Source organism: Canis lupus, chromosome 10 (genome assembly GCF_003254725.2).
Source record: "Canis lupus dingo isolate Sandy chromosome 10, ASM325472v2, whole genome shotgun sequence".
NCBI classification, from domain to species: domain Eukaryota; kingdom Metazoa; phylum Chordata; class Mammalia; order Carnivora; family Canidae; genus Canis; species Canis lupus.
The window spans coordinates 36,225,249-36,246,318 of NC_064252.1; the positions used below are offsets into that span (position 1 = coordinate 36,225,249).

A 21,070-nucleotide genomic window follows, 5' to 3' on the forward strand; every position below is an offset into this window, starting at 1 on the left:
AAAAAAAAACAAAAAACAAAAAAAAAAAAGTAACACAAGTATAAACATACAAACATTGCAGGATATTTAGTCCTACTTAGAACAGTAAGAGGTAGATGTAAAATTACTTTGAATACCGAACCTAAAACAAAACACACAGGCTATAGAATGCCCCATTTCATATTCCTAGTATATTTTTGAATAATTTACAAAAATGATCTGTATGCTAGTTTTAAAGATGCACTAAATAATATACTACTGAAACAAATAATTGATATGATAAATTTAAGAAGAAACATTTAATTCTAGGCTAGAATTTAGTATTGAATTTAAAACTTTTTGAAAGACAAAATGTTTTAAAGCAATTCTATTTAGCCTAATTAATGGTGGGTATAACAAGGAAGCATTTTTATTCTATTTCTAAATTTTCAAAATTGGAAAAACTAATCATAATGTAACTTTAATGTTTGTATTTCTACTCTGACCAGTTCCTGCTACAACAAGATGACACTACTTAGCCTATCTCCTGGTTTTACTGCTTAAATCACACAGTCTTATGAGTTTGTAACCTTCATAGTGATGCTTCCCTGTTGCTACCTGGAGATAGAGTGAAGTCAAAAAACTCTGCTCTCATTACACGTAAAATTCCACAAATTGAATCAAAGCAGAATTTACAACCTACTTGATGGAAAGGGGGAAACCCTGCATGTTCATTTTAATTTATACTTTACCTTTCTTGTTTAGCTCCCTCGGTTTCAGTCTGAGACACAGATTTATTTTTCTGTTGTTTCAGAACATTGTGAACTCGGACTTTGTAGCTCTCAAATTCAGAGGTTATAGCAGCTTGTTCTGCCTATGACATTCAAAAGAGAGAGAATAATTTTTCTACTGCATTTTCTATTGTAACATAATCCTATTTCCTTTTAATGACTTAAGATGAAACATGTTTTAGAAAATGAGTAAAATAACTGACACCCTTCAGCCCCTTGATAAACTTCCCCTAAAAAATGTGCTAGTTAGGCCTTACATCTTTTTAAAAGCCTTTAAAGATAGAATTTTGGTTGACAAGAGATGCTTCTACCATGTTTTCCTCCCTGGTGGATTCAATGAGTACCCATAAATTCTGTAAAGGCATATTTGCCTTTGGAATCTTAAAAGATTTTCACTTATAAGATTTCCTCTTTTCATAAATATAAGAAAAACAAATTCAAAGAAATTAAGCCTCTTAAACTTCAGATTTCTAAAGAGAGTGGGAAAAGTGGAATTCTAGATCTTCCACTTTCCTAATGTGATCTTCTGTGACCCTTCCGCCAAACTGGCTCATTATCAGAGCTGCACCTCTCACAAAGCTACCATATTAGGTCTGCTTTGCATGCTGAAGAAAGTAGACCCTCACAGCCATTCTATCAGAATATTATTTTATAATCATTTGGCCCTCAGAAAGAACTGTACACTTTTTAAATTATAAAATTAAGAGAAAATAACTCTTACACAGAAATTGCAAAACAAGGTGAAAATGGAAACAATGTGTACCCCCATGTCTTCCATTTTAACAACAACAACCAAAAAAGGTTATGCAAGTGACAGGATTAGGATGGGGTTAGAGTTAGGGACAGATGAGCTACACTAAGAATTCATCTAATAAGTGATCTTTTAAACTAAAGCAAATCCTAAAAGGTGAGATCACACCCCTCATGTGAACTGCTTAGGTGATGGTAACACCTGTTCACTGCTTCTGTGTGAAGCATGTACCTTGGCAGCATGGCACTCTTCTTGAAGTGCTGTCACTTTTTGCTGGTAAGCGCTCAGTGTGCGCTGGTGCTGGTCTGCCGAGGTCTTCAGGTGTTCATGAACTTTGTGCTTCTCAGAGGTTATTTCAGCTAGCTGAATCTGGGGCAAAACCTTTCAGTTAAGCTCTAGTAAATTGGATCTTCATGGTTAAACAGATTTTCTTTAAAAATAAACTTGAGTTTGTATCATTTCTATATATATATAAGAGATAATTAGATAGAATTAAAACTATTATTGAAAGAATAGAGACAATATAATAGAATATTTTCCCAATAAATTATTTCAGTTTTCCTTAAATCAAAATTAGTCATAAGTGATAATAAAAAAAATCCAGACTACTTGTTATAGTTCAATGTCTAATTGAATATATTAAGACATTATATATAAATTGGATATTAAAAAATATAAATAATGTAAATATACATGTAACATGTATACGACATTAAGTATATAGAACCATTTTTATTCTTGTGACTGCACTATCATTTTGAAAGCTCTGATGCAGGTCTGAGGCCATGCACTATTCTTAGTGCATTAAGGATTTTCAAATACATGAAGAGAATCTAGCTTAAGCTAAATGGGATACTCCAGTTATATGCCATATTTGGCTTACTGCTTTTACTTTTTAAATGAAGGACATTTAGGAGAAAGAAATGTGTGTATAAAAATATGTACATATAGGGACACCTGGGTGGCTCAGTGGTTGATCGTTTGCCTTTGGCTCAGGGCATGATCTTGGAGCCCCAGGATTGAGTCCCACAATGGGCTCCCCACAGGGAGCCTGCTTCTCTCCCTCTGCCTATGTCTCTGCCTCTCTCTATCATGAATAAATAAATAAATAAATCTTAAAAAAAAAAAGTACATATAGGTATTTGGGAAAATTCCCCCATAGTACCTTAGTTCTACATGGACAGTTTGGTAAATCCTAAAAAGCAATAAGACTCTTACTTTATAGACTTCTACTTGCTGCTGGCTTGCCTCCAGTTCACCCTTCAAAGATGCTTGAAGTATTAAGTGATCAGTTTCCTACAGAATAAGAAACCTGATTAAATTTGAAAAGTGATTCAAAAATACATAAATTGAAATATGAAACTGGGAAATTAACATACTGCTTGCTTTGAATCTGCCAGTTCTTTTTTGGTTTTCACAAGCAGCTGCTTGATTTTGGTGTTTTTTTCCTCATACTGTTGCACTGAAGATTGTAGTGAAGCTAACAAAGGAAATAATTTCAGAACAGATTAAACAATGTTTTTTAAGATTTATTTACTTTCGAGAGAGAAAGAGCATGGGGGGAAGGGCAGAGAGAGCGAGAGAATCTCAAAGCAGACTGTGCTGACCACAGAGCTCCATGCGGGGCTTGATCTCATGACCCTGAGGTCATGACTTGAGCCGAAACCAAGAGTTGGCCGTTCAACTGACTGCACCACCCAAGCACCCCAAATAATCTTTATAAATGAATTTAAGTAAATGAATAAGTCTTTTCTTTGCATTTACCTATCTTTAAAAAGAAACTTGTCTTAAAAAAATAAAAGAAAAAAATAAAAATAAACTTGTCTTAGATTTTTATTATGGAATGTTTCAAACATACACAACAGCAGTGACAACTACTGTATCCATCACTCAGCTTTTTTTTTTTTTTTCCATCACTCAGCTTTACCAATCACTGATACATGGCCAATCTTACAACACAGAACAGGAATCTGTCCCACAGGCTAAAATCTGGCTACTGCCTGTTTGTAAAGAGTTTTGTTAGAACACAATCAAGCTTATTTATTTACATTTGTTCATAGCTGCTTCAGTGCAACAATGATAGTTTTGACTAATGGTGTTGGAGACTATAAAATGGCCTGCAAGGCCTAAAATATTTATTGCCTGGCCCTTGATGGAAAGAGTTCGTCAACTCCTAAACCATATCCTTACCTATTCCTTGTACCCTCTTTGGTTTTGGTTTGTCTGTTTGTTTTTGGTTCTTCATAAGAAATCCATTTGTCTGTACATGTTTCAGTATATATCTTTAAATAAAGTTATATACTTAGTGTGTATTTAAAAGATAAATACTTTTATGAAGTATCTAAAAAAAAAAAGTACCTCAAAAGTGGTGCCATATATTTCCAATTCTATCGCCACAGAGGCACATACCTGGTTGTTTTTCTGATACTAATTGTTTGGTAGAATGGGACTGTCAGTGATTGTTCACTAAGGAACATATTGAAACATGATAAAAATAAAAAAACTTTTATGCTAAAGGAGGTTAGAAATGAGTGGATTTACTGTCTAGATCCCAGGTACCCAAATACAACCAGCAAGCAGGCCAAATCTGGCCACAGCCTGTTATGAAGGAAACAAAGAATAGAAGATAGAGACCATGTAGCCTGTGAAGCCATGGAGAATGACTTCCTGGTCCTTTAAGAAAAGTGCTTAATACCTGGTCTAGGCCAGTTACACGGGCACCATGTAATTGTGTTACTAAAATATCTTATAAGCAATGATTAACTTTATAGAGTTATATCCACATATCCAGATCCTATTACTTGGTAAACATGAACTGGTATACTGTAAGAATATATCTTAACTATGCCTTTTTATGATAAGTCTAATTTAGTTATTTCCTGGCAACTATTTGCTTGGCTATAAAAAGCATTTTATAAAGCACAAATTACATACAAAAACCTTTGTTAAGTGCCCCAGGAATTGTGATTAGACACAGTTAGTTCCTGAGCTCAAAGAATAAAAATGAAATGGGGGGATAACATTTCACATAACATAATGCACAATACAAACATTACAAAAGAAATACAAAAGGCTTTGGGGCTCATAGGGGTAAAGGTTATACAAAGTTTGCAAAGGAAACTTAGAACAGGAGACGTTTAAGATTAGGAAGGACTCCAAAGGGTGGGCATGAGAGTGGGAGGGCTAGGACATGAAAGGAGATTTCCTTGAGAGATGAGATCTATAGTTACAGAAAGGCACAAATCATGTCTCAGGAAAAATGAATAGTCTTCTCTGTGAGAGAGTAATGAGAATTAACTTGGAAAGTCAGATTGGGGCCAGATGTTGGTGGGGTTTCATATTAAGACGTGTGTTGCTAATTTATTAGGCAATCTTTTTTTTATGCACAGAACATTGTCCAGATGCTTTATTATCTTTTCCCTACCCTACTGCAACTCCTGAGCTCAGCCTTCTAAGACCTTTGCTGACATGAGTCTCGTGACTTTTGACAGATTCTACACCATTCTGATAAGCTGATCTGATATGCTGGCAGACCAATCTTCCCCCATTGTCTTCAAGAAGAGCCTAAAGATATTGTGGTATTCAGGCACTCCACAAACTAGATAAAATATGTCTTCCTAATTACACCTCACTTCTTCTTAACAGGTCAAGCTTTTCACTGCAACTCCTCAAGACTTCCAAAATTACACCATTGTTACTTTTAATTTTGTTTATTCCATCGCTGCAGAAAGTAATACCCTGTTTCAGTCCGTTTTTTCTTTCCAAACCTTACTTTCAACACTTATCTCGAGCCCTAACTTATGATTCTTTCAGTCTACAGAATCTCTCTCCCCTCTGAACTCTTAAAGAGCACTCACTGCTTATACCACTCATTTCTGTACTTATAGGTGTGAAGTGGGTGTCCTTCTTGAACAAAGCATATCTTTTTAGTTTTTCCAGGGTATCAAGCTTCTCTTTCAGCTTAATAAAAAATATACACATTCACTAATTCACAAAACCAAATGTATGCATTGCAGGAATACAATCTAGAGCTCTGCTCTTCAATTTACACCAGGAACACAGCTGGAAAATATGGTTTTGCATAATGAAAGATCTACACCTAGTGAATTGTCTGGAAACTCTACAATTGTTCAATTATCTGAGTATTCTACATTTTTCCCCTGGATGCAGGTAGATCATCAGAACTATGCATCCATGGCTTCAATGCTTCATTAATTTGTGGAAATTACCGTTATTGAGCTGCGATTTGGCTACAAGCTGAATGAAATATGCACCATGAAATAGTCAAGGGAGATTTGCTACTTTATTTGTTGTGGGAATGCCACTGAGAATACAAATCCAGATTATCAGTGGTTTCTGTTAAAATTAAATATAAAATGGATACTGGGTTTGAAAATTTCCTGAGCAGATAAAACAATTTAAGTCACAAAAGTGAAACTTAATTTAGCTTACTCTGCAAAATAAGTGAACTTGTCATCTAAAAATCCCCACTGTAATATCGAATCATTATAAAGGTTACATTTACTCGTTTTACTTTATAAGCCATCCTGGGCTATCAGTCTTCAAATCTGAAAATTCCAACTTCATGGCCTAACAGATTCTGATTTAATATTATTTATTGATTTGGTGGTTTTAATTTTGTTATTTCTGGGTGTTTCACATTCCTAAAGGTAGCATTAATTTCAAAAATCACATACGAGACTTTTGAAAACAGATTTCAAGGCCCCACCCCTTAAGATTCTGATTCTTTATATTTGTGCCTGGGCTTTCCAAAAAGCTCTCTGGATATTCAAGTTAGGTCTGGGACCATTGTTCCACATGACAGTGTTCCTTTATAAAAATGCCTTTAAAAAAAAACTTCTCTCACACATCTTAGGATCAAGAAAAGCTGTGTTGCTAACAAGAATCACATTTATTTTAATATTGTGGCTACCATAAACTTTGTAACTGGTAATGTTTCTGTCTTTGAATGGTTTCTGGGAAGCTGAAAGCCAAATTATGGAGACCTTAGTGGTAGCAAAAGTATACAAAACGTATACTTACGTCTTGATTTTATATCTGACTTCACTGTATAGTCCTACACCTCAACATTTCCTTTTATCCCATTTCCTCATTTATATATCTAAAATCGTGTACAGTAGTATTTTTGCACCACCTTAAATTATTTTATGGAACTTCAGCTTCTCATCACGAGGGAATAACATGACCTAGATATACCTTCTGCTGTAAACAATTAGGAAACTGAACAATATGGAAATTCCTGAAACCGAGCTATGATCTCCGAGAAAGGATAAATAAGGTGACCCTTATTACAGTCCTAGCTTTCTGTCTGGAGGTAATTTCTAGACTGTGGAATAGGAGGGGCATCTCCATTACAAACATAATGAAGAGGTAAATGAAATACAGCAAGAACAAAAAAAAAATACAAATGGAATTTCTAGGGATGAAAATATATCTAAAGTGAAAATATTATTGGGTGATATTTAATTATAACATATTAGACCTTGAAGAGAAGTTAAAGACTATTTAATAATTATATATCATTAAATCAATTTTAATAAAAGTGAAAAAAGAAGAGAAATGAAGAAAAACAGAGTATCACTAACCTATGAGATTATATCAAGTGGTCTAATGTATGTAATTGGAGTCCTAGGGAAAAAAAGGGAGGAAGATTTAGACAAAAAGAAGTAAATAATGGCCAAAAATATGACAAATGAAAACTAGAAAAACTACATACAACAAAGAAGCTCAACAAAACACAAGCAGAATATAAACAAGAAATGAAGACACATCAAGGCATATCACAAAATTCTATACTCAGCAAAATTATCTTAAAAAAAAAAAAAGATTTTATTTACTTATTTTAGAGCGAGAGAGAAAGAGAGAGAATACACATGCAGGGACGGGCAGGAGGAGAGAGACAGAAAGAATCTGAAGCAGATTCTGCAATGAGCACAGAGCCCAGTGCAGGGCTCCATCCCACAACCACGAGATCATGACCTGAGGGGAAACCAAGAGATGGATGCTCTCTTGACTGAGCCACCTGGATGCTCCCCAGCAGAACTATCTTTCAAAAATGAAGATTTTTTTTTCAGGCAAACAAAACATGACAGAATTCAATGCCAATAGCCTGCATTGTTAAAGGAAGTTCTTCAGGCAAAAGGAAAGTCACTATTTGATGAAATCCAGATATACATGATGGAATGAAGAGCACTAGAAATGGTAGACATGTGGGTAAGTATATGAAATAAAATTCTCTAGTTTTTCATTTATTTAAAACAGGAATTGGAAAACGTTTTAAATGGTGAGATAACAAATATTATAGGTTTGTAGGTGATACAGTCTGTAACAACTACTCAGTTGTTGTGTAGCACGAAAGCAGCCACAGATGATACACACAAATGGACATAGCTGTGTTTCAATAAAACGTTCATATAACAGGCAGCTACTGTGGGCCATGGTTTGCTGATCTCTCCTTAATAGATAGCTATTTTCAAACAAAGATAACACAATTATTGTCTGTAACACATGGAAAAGTAAAATGTATGACAAAAATACTACAAAGGGCAAAAGGAGTAAATAATCTATATGAAGTGGTATAATTTACTTAAAAGTAATCCGTAATAAATTCACGACACAGCCGTAATTAGTTCTAAGAACCAACAAAGAGGGGGAACCCTGGGTGGGGTTCAGTGGTTGAGCATCTGCCTTTGGCTCAGGGTGCGATCCTAGGGTCTGGGGATGGAGTCCCACATCGGTCTCCCTGGGAGGAGTCTGGTTCTCCTCCACTGCCTGTGTCTCTGCCTCTCACTGTGTGTCTTTCATGAATAAACACAATCTTTAAAAACAACAACAGCAAAAAATGAACTAACAAAGAGGTATAGGGTAACAAGCTAATAAAGGAGTTAAAATGGAACCATATAAATTACTCAGTTCAAAAGAAGGCAGAAAGAGAGGAAAAAGGAAACATATTACAAAACAAGTAGAAACAATCAACAAGGGCAGCCAAGGTGGCTCAGCGGTATAGCACCGCCTTCAGCCCAGGGCGTGATCCTGGAGATCCAGGATCGAGTCCCATGTTGGGCGCCATGCATGGAGCCTGCTTCTCCCTCTGCCTGTGTCTCTGCCTCTCTCTCTCTTCTCAATGTCTTTCATGAATAAATAAATAAAATCTTTAAAAAAAAAAAAAAAACAGTCAACAAGGTAGTAGGTTTAAACCTAATCATATAAATAATTATGTTAAAAATAAATAACTTACACATTCTATTTAAACAGCAGAGGCTATCAGCTTGGAGAGCATTGGAAGAGTCAACTACGTGCTATCTAAAAGAAACACTTTAGAGACTTTGGTCGACAGCTAAAGGATGGGAAAAGACATGCCATGTAAACAAGAAACAAAAGGAAGCTGGAGTGGTTATATTAATACCAAAGTGGACTTTAGAAAAGAAATACCACCAGTAATTTAAAAAAAAAAAAAAACATTTCACAATAATAGAGAAATTCAGTTACCAGGAGCAAGTATCAATTCTAAATGTATATGGAGTTAATTCCAGAGTTTCTAAATATATGAAGCCAAAAACGACATGTGAAAAGAGAAAGAAACCCACAGTTATGTTCAGGAAATTCAACATATCTCTCTCAGTATTTGGTAGAGCAGTAGTCAGAAAATCATTAAAAATATAGAAAACCTAAACTGTCACCTGACCTGATTTAACTGACATTAGTTAGAACACGCTATCCAATAACTAATATAGTTGAACACATTGTTTTCAAGTGCCTATGGAGCATTCACCAAAAGAAATCTTATTCTGGGCCATTAAACAAAACTCAATAAACTTAGAAGGACTAAGGTCCTACAGAATATGTTCTCTAACTACAAAGGAATTCAGTAAGAAATCGTTAACAGAAAGATGTGAAATTCCTTTAAATGAATAAAACAACAGACTTCTAAGTAACTCATGGGTCAAAGAAGAAATCCAGAGGAAATTAAAAAATATTTTGAGCTAAATTAAACAAAAGTATAGCATACCAATTTAGGAGATGTGGTTGAAAGAGTGCCTACAGGCATATATATACATCTTTAGATGCTTAATGTTAGAAATTATTTTATGGAGAAAGTGAAATATAATCACCTTAAAAAAAGATTTCACTGATATTTAAATGATCCCACACTGCTTGACAACCAGCAAATTGTGGACAAGACCATTCTTTATCTTTGTATCACTCATGCAGCTTGTACTTAAATATTTAAGTAAATGAATGCATTATGCACCAATACGGACTGTACACATCTAAACAAAAAATAGTCTTACAATCCTCATCGTCCTTAAGAATATTTAGCATTGTGTGAAAGATCTGTTTGGCAGTCAAAGACTGGTGAAATGCACAAATAAGGTTGCTTCCCTGTATTCTGTTATGATTAAATTATAAGTTAAAGTGAATTTTGTTTTACTCACTCATTTCTTCTTGCAGAGTTTCTTGTTTCTGCTTCTGAATTTTAATTTCTTGCTCCAAATCTTCTATCTTGCTGTTTTTATTAGCTAAATTTTGATTTAGTTCTTTCATCAAACGTTCATAATCAGCTATTTCCATATTCATCAATGTGGTTTGCTGGGCATCCTGCACATATCAGAAATAAAAGATCCACATAATAGTTTAACGTTATTTGTAAAATTGCTAATTGCATAACTATAAATTATGCCAAAGGAATAAACACATCCAATTATGCTTTTCTGTAATTCAGAAAGTTTATACATCATATGAAAAAAATAGAAATTGGCACTTTCTATTTGGTAATTTTATAAAATATTTTCATTGAATTTCATCATAGTTTTCATTAACTACAATTGACAGTTCTACACATGGAGCTCTTATTTATAAAATGTTAACATTTAAACAGCTCTTACAATACTTTTCTTTTTAGCCTCATCTTGAAAAAAGTAGAGAAAAATAAGCCAAAGATTTTAAATATGATATGAATTCTAACTTTTGACATTAATTAAATCTTCATGTGTCATATAACAATCCTGTACAAAAAAGGAAGTATCGAACCATTTGTGAGCCTATTCTTCTGAAAAGACAGCATTTACAAAAATGTTAAACTTTCCATTTTTTGAGTCAAACAATTTATACATGATTATGTTTATGCCTCAAAAACCTTGCTTTTGACATTTTTCTTTTCTAAACTATCAGAATCGTTTAACACTATGAATATCGACTTCAGTTTGGAATTTGGGGTTTTATTTTTACCTTTCTAACCAGCTCTAATTCTTGCATGGTTTTCTGAAGCTGTTTCTTTTCCTTCTGAAGTTGTAGCTGAAGTTCTTCAAGTTCATTTATAGAACTGGCATGCTCCTGAAATTAAAAATATTGCCACCCCACCCCCCAAACCAACCAACATTAAAATGGTATGGTATTTTTAAGGGTCTATAAAATAAATCTAACATATTAAAGTAGTAAAGTATTAAAAAGCTTGAAAATCTTTTAATATATAAAAAACATGCACCCCAAAAATCATAGCTGGGGATTCTCCAATTCATAGTTGACATACATCAAGGAATTAAACAACTCTGTTGTATTCACAAATGCTACTCATTAGTAAGTCTTTACTTCACTTAAATGATGTGATAAAAACATCACTATATAACATAAAGTAACCCCACAGGACTGTTTTTACCTTTATCTTCTGCTCTTTCTGAAGTTTTTCAGCTTCCAACTCTTTGTCTGCCACTGCTTTAGCTTTTTGGACTTCTAAAATCTGTACTTCTAATAACTTCACATTAGACTGTAGTGTCTCAATACGAGCTAAGAGATCTTCATTATCAGAATTTAATTTTTCACACTAGAATGACAAATGATTCATGACTGTAAACATGCAGAAAATATGTACAGGAGAAGAAGAATAAAATGATGCATTATAAGATTACTGGCACAGTATGAAAAATGAAGATTTCAAAAATAATTCCACATAATGTAAAATAAAAAGTAAGTTTAAAACACTATTACTGTTAAAATCAATTTAACATTACAAGAGACCAGGAGCACTGGCAGACGAAAAGGCAAAAAAAGAAACAAAACCAAAACCAAAACACCCCAGGAAGCTGAGAAGTAGAGCAATAGGTAAGACAGGATAGTTGTCAGTTGTTTTGTCATATTCTTCTCCCAACAATGGGAAAAAGAAAATGATACTAAGTTTTTATTAATTTTAATGAATTTAATTTTAATTTTTATGCAAAAATTTTGAAATTGAAATATACTTAATTACATTTTATGTTTGCATTTACTCAATTTAAAATTACGTGAAAGGCCCTTTCAAAAAAAAATTTTTTTTAAATTAAAAAAAAAAAAAGGTCCTTTCAACAAAGTGGGCGCAGAGGAACGAACCTGAACATAAGAAAATGCCATATATGAAGCCCACAGCTACACCATACTCAGTGGTGAAAAGCTTTTCCTCTACGATCAGGAATAAGATAAGATTTCCACTCTTGCCATTCTTACTTAACATAGTGTTAGAAGTCCTAGCTACACCAATAAGCAAGAAAAAAAACAAAAAAAAAAACAAAAAAAACCAGGCATCCAAATTAGAAAGGAAGAAGTAAAACTCACTATTTACAGATGATTACTACGTATAGGAAATCTTAAAGATTCCACCGAAAAAAAGTTAGAGCTAATATATGAATTCAATAGAGCTGCAGAATACAAGATCAATATACAGAAATCTGTTGTGTTTGTATACTTTAATAACAAACTATCAGGAAGAGAAAGTAAGAATAAATAATACCACTTACAACTGTATCATAAAGAAAACAAAAATCTAGTAATAAATTCAACCAAAGAGATGAAAGACCTGTATATTTAAAGCTATAAGACACTGATGAAATAAACTGAAGATGATACAAATGGAAAAATATTCTATGTTCATAGATTGGAAGAATTAATATTTTTCAAATATTAAAATATTGCTATCTGACCAAAGCAATCTATAGATTGGGTGTAATCCCTATCAAAAATCCAATGGCATTTTCTATAGAACTAACTAGAACAACAATTCTAAAATTTGTACAGAACCACAAAAGAGCCCAAATAACCAAAGCAATCTTGAAAAAGAAGAACAAAACTGGAGGGATCATGCTTCCTGATTTCAAACTTTTATAAAAGAACAATACTCAAAACAGTATAGTGCTGGCATAATAACAGACACATAGATCAATGAAACAGAAAAAAAGAGCCCAGAAAAAAACCCACGCATGTCTAGTCAATTCATTTATAACAAAGGAGCCAAGAATATACAATGAGAAAAAGATAGTCTGTTCAAAAAATGGTGTTGGACAAGTTGGATGGCCACTTGAAAAAGAATGAAACTGGACCACTATCTTATTCCTTACACAAAAATTAACTGAAAATGGTTTCAAGATTTGAATGTAAGACCTAAAACCATAAGACTTTTAAGAGATTGGCAGTAAGCTCCTTGACATTGGTATGTCATCGATTTTTTGAACCTGACACCAAAATCAAAGGCAACAAAACCAAAAAATCAGTAAGTGGGACTGAATCAAACTCGACTCCAGGATCGTGCCCTGGGCCAAAGGCAGGCGCCAAACCACTGAGTCACCCAGGGATCCCCTCAAACTCAAAAACTTAACAAAGGAAACCATCAACAGAATGAAAAGGCAGCCTACAGAATGGAAGAGATTATTTGCAAATCCTGTATCTGATAAAGGGTTAATATTCTAAATAAAGAACTCCTACAACTCAATAGTAAAAAACCAAAAATTCAATTTAAAAATGGGCAGGATATATAAATAGACATTTTCCTAAAAACATATAGATGGCCAATAGGTACATGAGAAGATGCTCAACATCATGGATCATCAGAGAAATGTAAATCAAAACCACAACGAGGGACGCCTGGGTGGCTGAGCATCTGCATTGGGCGCAGGGCATGATCCTGGGATCGTGTCCCATATCAGGCTCCCCATAGGGAGCCTGCTTCTCCCTTTGCCTATTTCTCTGCCTCTATCTCTGTCTCTCTCATGAATAAATAAAATCTTTAGAAAAAAGATTTAAAATCACAATGAAATATCATCTCATACCTGTTAGAATGGCTGTTAAGAAAACAAACAAACAAAAAACAAAAACAAACCTGCAACCACCCCAGAAACAAGAAGTGTTGGCAAGGATATTGAGAAAAGACAATGCCTGTGCAATGTTGATGAGAATATAAATTGGTACAGCCACTGTGGATAAGAGTATGGAAGCTCCTGAAAACTTAAAAACAAAACCACCAAATGATCCAATATTTCAACTTCTGGATATTTATCCAAATAAAACAAAACCAGTAACTCAAAAAGATACATGTACAGCCATGTTCACTGCAGCATGACTTACAATAGCCAGGAATAAGGATGCAACCTAAGTGTTCATTGATGGATGAAATGGATAAAGAAAATGTGGTGTATACATCCAATAGGATAGTATTTGGCCATACAGAAGTATGAAATCTTGCCATCTGTGACAACATGAATGGACCTCAAGAACATGATGCTAACAGAAATAAGTCAGATAGAAAAAGACAAATACTGTATGATTTCACTTATATGGAAAACAATAAATAAATAACAGCTAAGCTCAGAGAGAATATGCCAGAGGCACAGGGCGGGATGTGGGTGAAATGAGTGAAGGATTCAAAGGAAACAAACTTCCAGTTATAAAATAAGTCATGAAATGTAATATAAAGTATGGTGCTATAGTTAATAACAACGTATTGAATGAATATTTGAAAGTTGCTAAGAGTAAATCTTAAAAGTTCTTTTTTTTTTAAAGTTCTAATCACAAGAAAAAAATTTTTTTTAAAGATTTTATTAAAAAAATAAAATAAAGATTTTATTTATTTATTCATGAGAGACACAGAGAGGTAGAGACATAGACAGAGGGAGAAGCAGGCTCCCTATGGGGAGCCAGATGCAGGACTCAATCCTAGAACCACAAGATTGCGACCTAAGCCAAAGGCAGATGCTCAACCACTTGAGCCCCCTGGTGTCCCACAAGAAGAAAATTTTTAACTACGTACGGTGATAGGTGTTAACTAGATTTCACAATATATACAAATCATGATGTTGTACACCTAAATCTTAATTAACATGATGTTATATGTCAATTCTACCTCAAATTTTTTTTTTTTTTTTTTTACCTGAAAAGTCAAATTCCTTAATTGTCTTGTAAGGTCTTCTATGTGATGCTCAAAATTATTAGCACGTTCTTTTTCCAAATCCAACTGCTCTGATTGCTTGTCATATTCTAATAAAAGATTCTTCAATAAAAGACAAAAGGATTTAACTTTAGGCAATTATTATACATTCAACCAGTCGGACTGTATTATCAAGCCATATTGATATAACATTTGAGTCCATTCTGAAAGCTTACAGTATTTAAGTTCAATATTTAGAATATTTAACTGGCATTATATAATAAAATTAGCAAAATTCAGATGACTTTTAGTATGGGGGGAGCTATTCAAAGGCAAAAGGATTTCACGTTTGTACAATATTTAATATCTGTAAGTTAAATATTCTAGTTATCAACAAAAATAAACTTCTGAAACATAAAATTTAAAGTTGCCTACTAACTTCCACCTAAAGAATTCTGATGAGAGAAATAAAAGATAGAGGTACTAATGGAAGAACAGGGGAAGATATTTTATAAAAAGGCTCATTCTCTGTGGCAAATGTTTAACATTTTCTGGACTCTAAAACCAAAGGAATTTTCTTAGTATTTCTGGTTGGCCCCTTCTGAAGAACAAAATACTCAGATCTTTTTGCAACATACTTGCAAATAAGGTTATCCTCCAAAATATGTACAATGAGATTGTTTCCAGACCGCGTGTGGATTTTTTTCCCCTCTCTTATAAATCCCATTTTGTTTTGTTCCTGGAGAACTACCTTCTGCTCTCCTTCATGTAAATGAATTTGTGTGCAAAATAACAAAACCTGAGTTCTCTTTAAATGTTTATTTTGGAAAGCCTAAAAAGTGGCCTTCATCCAGACCAGAACTTTCATGACCTTGGCTCTCCTCAGACTCCTCTGGGGTCTCATGTTTGACAATCATATGCTCTTTCTGGATCTTGCTTGCCAAATCTAATTTTGTTTCCAATTCTGATTTATACATAATCAACTATTATCCACACTGGTAGCTAAGCGTTAGAACCTGAATTTCAATTTTATGGTCTACCCATCTTGTGATTGGCAAAAGGAGGAATTGGAAATCTAGAATCTGGCTTATATATATGTGTGTCCACGTTCACTTTTCTGAGGATTATTACTTCCTGGCATATTGAAAAATCATTTGTCTTGTTTTCCACACAGAGAAGATTCCATGCTTGTTTTGTATTAGTGTAGATTCCTCTGACTCTATAGATCAGAGATCTTTTTCCTCTTAAGTTCTATCAGGTCTTCTTTGTTTTTACTCACTATGGTTCTAACAGTTGTCAAGGACTGCAAAACTTGAATACTAAAGCTGACTATAATTTCTATAGGAAATTCTGATTATAATCACATATCATTCCTAAGGAGAGCATTGGAACAAAAAAATAAATGCCATACATGGCCTAATTTCCTTGATGCATTCCATTTTATGTATATATACATATGCCACATCTTCTTCATCCATTCATCCATTGACAGACATTTGGGCTCTTTCCATAGTTTGGCTATTATTGATAATGCTGCTATAAACATTGGGGTGCACATGCCCCTTTGAGTATTTCTCTATCCTTTGGGAAAATACCTAGTAGTGCAATTGCTGGGTCATAGGGTAGCTCTATTTTTAACTTTTTGAGGAACCTCCATACTGTTTTCCAGAGTAGCTGCACCAGTTTGTATTCCCACCAACAGTGTAAGAGAGCTTCCCTTTCTCCGCATCCTCGCCAACATCAGTTGTTTCTTGGTTGTTAATTTCAGCTATTCTAACAGGAGTGAGGTGGTACCTCACTGTGGTTTGGATATGTATTTTCCTGGGGATAAGGGATGTTGAGTATCTTGTCATGTATCTGCTAGCCAACTGGATGTCTTCTTTATAAAAATGTCTATTTATGTCTTCTGCCCATTTCCTAACTGGATTATTTATCTTTTTTGGGTGGTGGGTTTGGTAAGTTCGATTTTGGATACTAACCTTTTACAGATATGTCATTCACAAACATCTCCTATTACATAGGTACATTTTAGTTTTGTTGTTTCCTTTGCTGTGCGAATAAGCTTTTTATCTTGATAAAGTCTCAATAATTCATTCTTGCTTTTGTTTCCCTTGCCTCCAGCAACATGTCAGGTAAGAAGTTGCTATGGCAGAGGTTAAAGAGGTTGCTGCCCGTGTTCTCCTATAGGATTTTGATGATGTCTTTTCTCACTTTTAGGTTTTTCATCTATTTTGAATATATTTGTATATGACGTAATACAATGGTCCAGTTTCATTCTTCTGCATGTTGTTGTTCAGTTTTCCCAGCACCATTTGTTAAAGAGACTTTTTTCCATTGGATATTCTTTCCTGCTTTGTTGAAGATTAGTTGACCACATAGTTGTAGGTCTATTTCTGGGTTCTCTACTCTGTTCATTGATCTCTGTGTCTGTTTTTGTGCCAGTACCACACTGTCTTGATCACCACAGCTTTGTAATACAGCTTGAAATCCACAATTGTGACGCCTCAAGTTTTGGATTGCTTTTAGTGACCATCATTCTTAAACATATCAGCACTGCTGATTTAATCTTAAATCCTGCTGTTTCATCACAAATGGAATTCCAACCTCACTCAAAGACTGAAAAGATTTTACAACTATAAAACCTATTTTAAAAGCGTTTTAATAGACTTCATTTTTTTTTTTTAAGAGTTTAGGTTCACACCAAAACTGAGAGGAAGGCACAGAGGCTTTTCATTATCCTTCCACATCAAATACAGAGCCCAACATTATCAACAGTCCCCATTATAGTGATACACTTATTATACATGACAACCCTATACAAACACATCATCATCCAAAGTCCATGGTTTACATTAGGGTTCATTTTTGGAGCTGTACATTCTCTGGGTTTGGGCAAATTTAAAATGACATACATCCACCATTATAGATTATCATAGTTTCACAAACTAAAAAGAAAAAAACTTTTGTTCCACCTATTTATATTTATCCCTTCCTACCCCAAACCCCTGGGAAACACTTTTTTTTTTTTTTTTTTAAACTGTCTTTTGCCTTTTCCAGAATGTCATATAGTTGGAATCCTATGTTACGTAGACTTTTCAGGTTGGTTTCTTTTGCTTGGTAGTAGTATACATTTAAGTTTCCTCCATGCCTTTTCATGGCTTGATAGCTCATTTCTTTTTTAATGCTGAATAATATTCCATTTTTCAATGTACCACCACAGTCCATCCATTCACCTACTGAAGGTGACTTCAGTTGTTCCCAAATTTTGGCAATCATAAATAAAGCTGCTATAAACACCTATGTGCAGGTTTTTGTGTGGATATGTTTTCAACTCCATTGGGTAAATACCAACGGTTATTAGATTCTATGTTAAGAGCACACTTGGTTTTGTTAAGAAATTGCCACAGTTCTCACCAAATGGCTCTATTTACTATTTTGCATCCCCGCTGGAGCTCCTGAGTGTTCCTTGCTCCATTTCCTTTTCAGCATTTAGTGTTGTTGATGTTTCAGATTTTGGCCATTCTAAGAGGTGTGCAGTGGTTATCTCATTGTTTTCATTTGCACTTCCCTGATGACACATGGCGTGGAATATCTTTTCATGTGCTTATCTGCCATCTATCTTCTTTGGTGCAGTATCTCGTAAATTTTTGGCCTATTTTTTATTCAGGTTTTTGTTTTCTTACTGTTGAGTTTTAGTAGTTCTTTGCATATTTTGGGATAACAGTTCTTCATCAGATACATGTCCTTTGCAAATATTTTCTGTTTCTCTTGACATTTTCAAAGAATGGAAATTTGTAATGTAAATGAAGTGTATATATATATATTCAATTCTATCATGGGTTGTACCCTTGGTGTTCTATCTAAAAAGTCACTGCCATACCCAAATTTATAGGTTTTGTCCTGTTATCTTTTAGGAATTTCATAGTCTAATGTTTTACATTTAGGCTTGTGATCTACTTTGAGTTAATTTTTGTGAAGGATATACGGTCTGGGTCTAGGTTCCTTTTTTTTTTTGCATATGCATGTCCAGTTGTTCCAGCACCACTTGCTGAAAACATCATCTTTGCTCAACTGTCAAAGATCAGTTGACTATATTTATATGGGTGTATTTCTGAGCTCTCTATTCTGTTTGACTGATCTATTTGTCTATTCATCCACCAATACCACATTGTCTTGATCGCTGTAGTGTTATACGTGAGGTCAGGTTAACCCTTCCGTTTTGTTTGTCAATATTGTGTTGTTTTTTCTAAGTCTGACCTATATCATTTCCTTCTCTAAAGAACTTTTTACATTTGTTGAAAGGCAGGTTTTTCTTTGCCTATGAAGCATTTTTATTATGCAGTTATACCTTTCGTTCTTATCTCACAGTTCTTTGATACTCCATTCTCTTTTTTCAGTCTTTTGAAATCTATTATTTTAAACAAAGAATTTGACACACCTGGTCTACCTATGGAGGAAATTAACAAATTAGATTATGGTGTTCTTAAACACTTGAAAGAAGCTGCTAATGGTTTATAAAAGACAAGCCTATATTAAACTTTAAATAAGTGTTTTAAAAAATGAATTGGTTAAATACCTTTATAGATTAAGGATATTAATTCCTTGTCATATTTTCATGTTAATTTTATACAGTTCAATCGCTCTTTTTTGTAACTTTGTTAACTGCTTTAAGTTTAGCCAGAAATCAAATGATTAAATGTTTTATACTAGGTTTTCAAAAATCCCTTTCACTTTTGACAAAATTCTTTAAATCCATCTAGAATTTATTTTGGTGTGTGGGAATGAAGTAAAAATCTAACTCAATTATTGAAGTAGTCATCTAATTCCTTATTTGAAGTAGTCATCTAATTCCTTCTTTGTTGGTTTCTAGGTTTTCAAAAATTACTGGGGTAGTGTAGCTTAGTTGGTATTAGAATAGATCTGGAACCAGGCTGCCTGAATCTAATCTTGGCTTTACTATACTATTTGTTCTGTGAGTTGAGTCTCTTAATTTCTTTGTGCCTCATATTCCTTGCTTGTAAACTGGCAACGTTAGTAACATATTTCTTGGGTTTTTTTTTTTTTTTTTTTGAGAATTAAGTGTGATAAGATATGTAAAGTGCTTAGAAGAGAGCCTGGCCTAGAAGTGTTTGTTGTCATGACTGCATGTTGTGCAGAAGTCTCCATGTCTTCTGTTAAATTAATGTCTTATTTTTACATCCAAAATGTATCAAATTATGATTTCATAAAAAAGTTTAGCATTTGCTAAAGCAAGATGTCCATTTTCTTTTTTCACTTTAAAAAATATTAAGTACTCTTGTGAGCTTATTTTCCATTTGAAATTTAGAATTAACAAGATTGCCCAATCCAAAAAAAATCCTAGATTTTTTTAGTGAAACTGTTTTAGAACATATAAACCAATCTGAAAACTAGTATTTCAAATGATAATAGTTGCCATATATATTTTTTACAGTTTTCTTCATGAAGTGCTGAATTTTCTCATTAGAGTTCTTCCAAAAAATAAAATTTTTGGAATTTTCTTATTTCAGTCAATCCCACATGGCTCACTCTCGTCTTTACAATCACCTTTACTGTTCTACACAGTAGTTTCTTATATTTTGTCTATTTGTCTATTATTGCCACTGAAATTTAAGTCCTAAAAGGGCAGGAATTTAGTGTATTTGATTGACTGCGTTTCCCCAGTACTCACTATTTAGCCTGACTGTATAAATATTTGCTGGATACATAAAAAAGAATGTAATGGTATTTATCTTACATTTAGTGATTTCACTGCACTCGTTTTATTTATTTTTTAAATAGATTCTCGTTAGGTTGACAAGCGTTATTACATCCAAAAAATTCTTTCACTTTCTTTTAAACTTGTTCTTTGAGCTTCAAGGTTATTCACTTGGCCAGAATATAAAATAATAACAGTAATAATAGCCATCATTTTTGTTACTTATTTATTAAAAAAAATCGCAAAACAGAAATTTAGTTTTAAAAAACAATAGTTTTGAAGGAACTTTAAAGCTTAGACACTTAAAATCTTGATACTAGGATGCTACCACATTACACACACACACAAAAAAAAAATAGAAAAAAAGGATTTACAATACAAGGTGACTGTGTTATGGACAAGAGTTTTACATTTCTAGCATATTCTTTAACTTGGAAGTTACGAAGATAACTTGATATTAAAATAACTATTTTTACCTTATAGCTTTCTGCTCCTTGAATGAGATCTCTCATGGAAGTAGACAATTGATCCTTTTCTGATCGAACAGAGTCTAGCTCTTCCCGTAGAGTCTGGGCCTATTTTAAATATGATAAGAAGTTTTTTTATGGACAGAAAAACTAGATTTTCTAACATGTAAGATTCTTGAATTTTGCATTTTTAAGTCACTT

At 33.7% G+C, this 21,070-nt stretch overlaps 1 protein-coding gene across 3 annotated transcripts in view; it reads right to left on the minus strand.

Moving 5' to 3' along the window:
• Window positions 1–21,070, minus strand: part of GCC2 (GRIP and coiled-coil domain containing 2) — a 54,311-nt gene that overhangs the window by 18,148 nt on the left and 15,093 nt on the right. For all 3 annotated transcript variants that reach the window (XM_025462732.3, XM_049115379.1, XM_049115378.1), the window contains 9 exons: window positions 20,879–20,977; window positions 14,690–14,809; window positions 11,177–11,341; window positions 10,750–10,854; window positions 9,957–10,119; window positions 2,880–2,980; window positions 2,719–2,796; window positions 1,732–1,869; window positions 711–832 (listed from right to left, as the gene is read on the minus strand). In XM_025462732.3, the coding sequence (XP_025318517.2) occupies window positions 711–832; window positions 1,732–1,869; window positions 2,719–2,796; window positions 2,880–2,980; window positions 9,957–10,119; window positions 10,750–10,854; window positions 11,177–11,341; window positions 14,690–14,809; window positions 20,879–20,977 (1,091 nt within the window). The remainder of the gene's footprint in view (window positions 1–710; window positions 833–1,731; window positions 1,870–2,718; window positions 2,797–2,879; window positions 2,981–9,956; window positions 10,120–10,749; window positions 10,855–11,176; window positions 11,342–14,689; window positions 14,810–20,878; window positions 20,978–21,070) is intronic.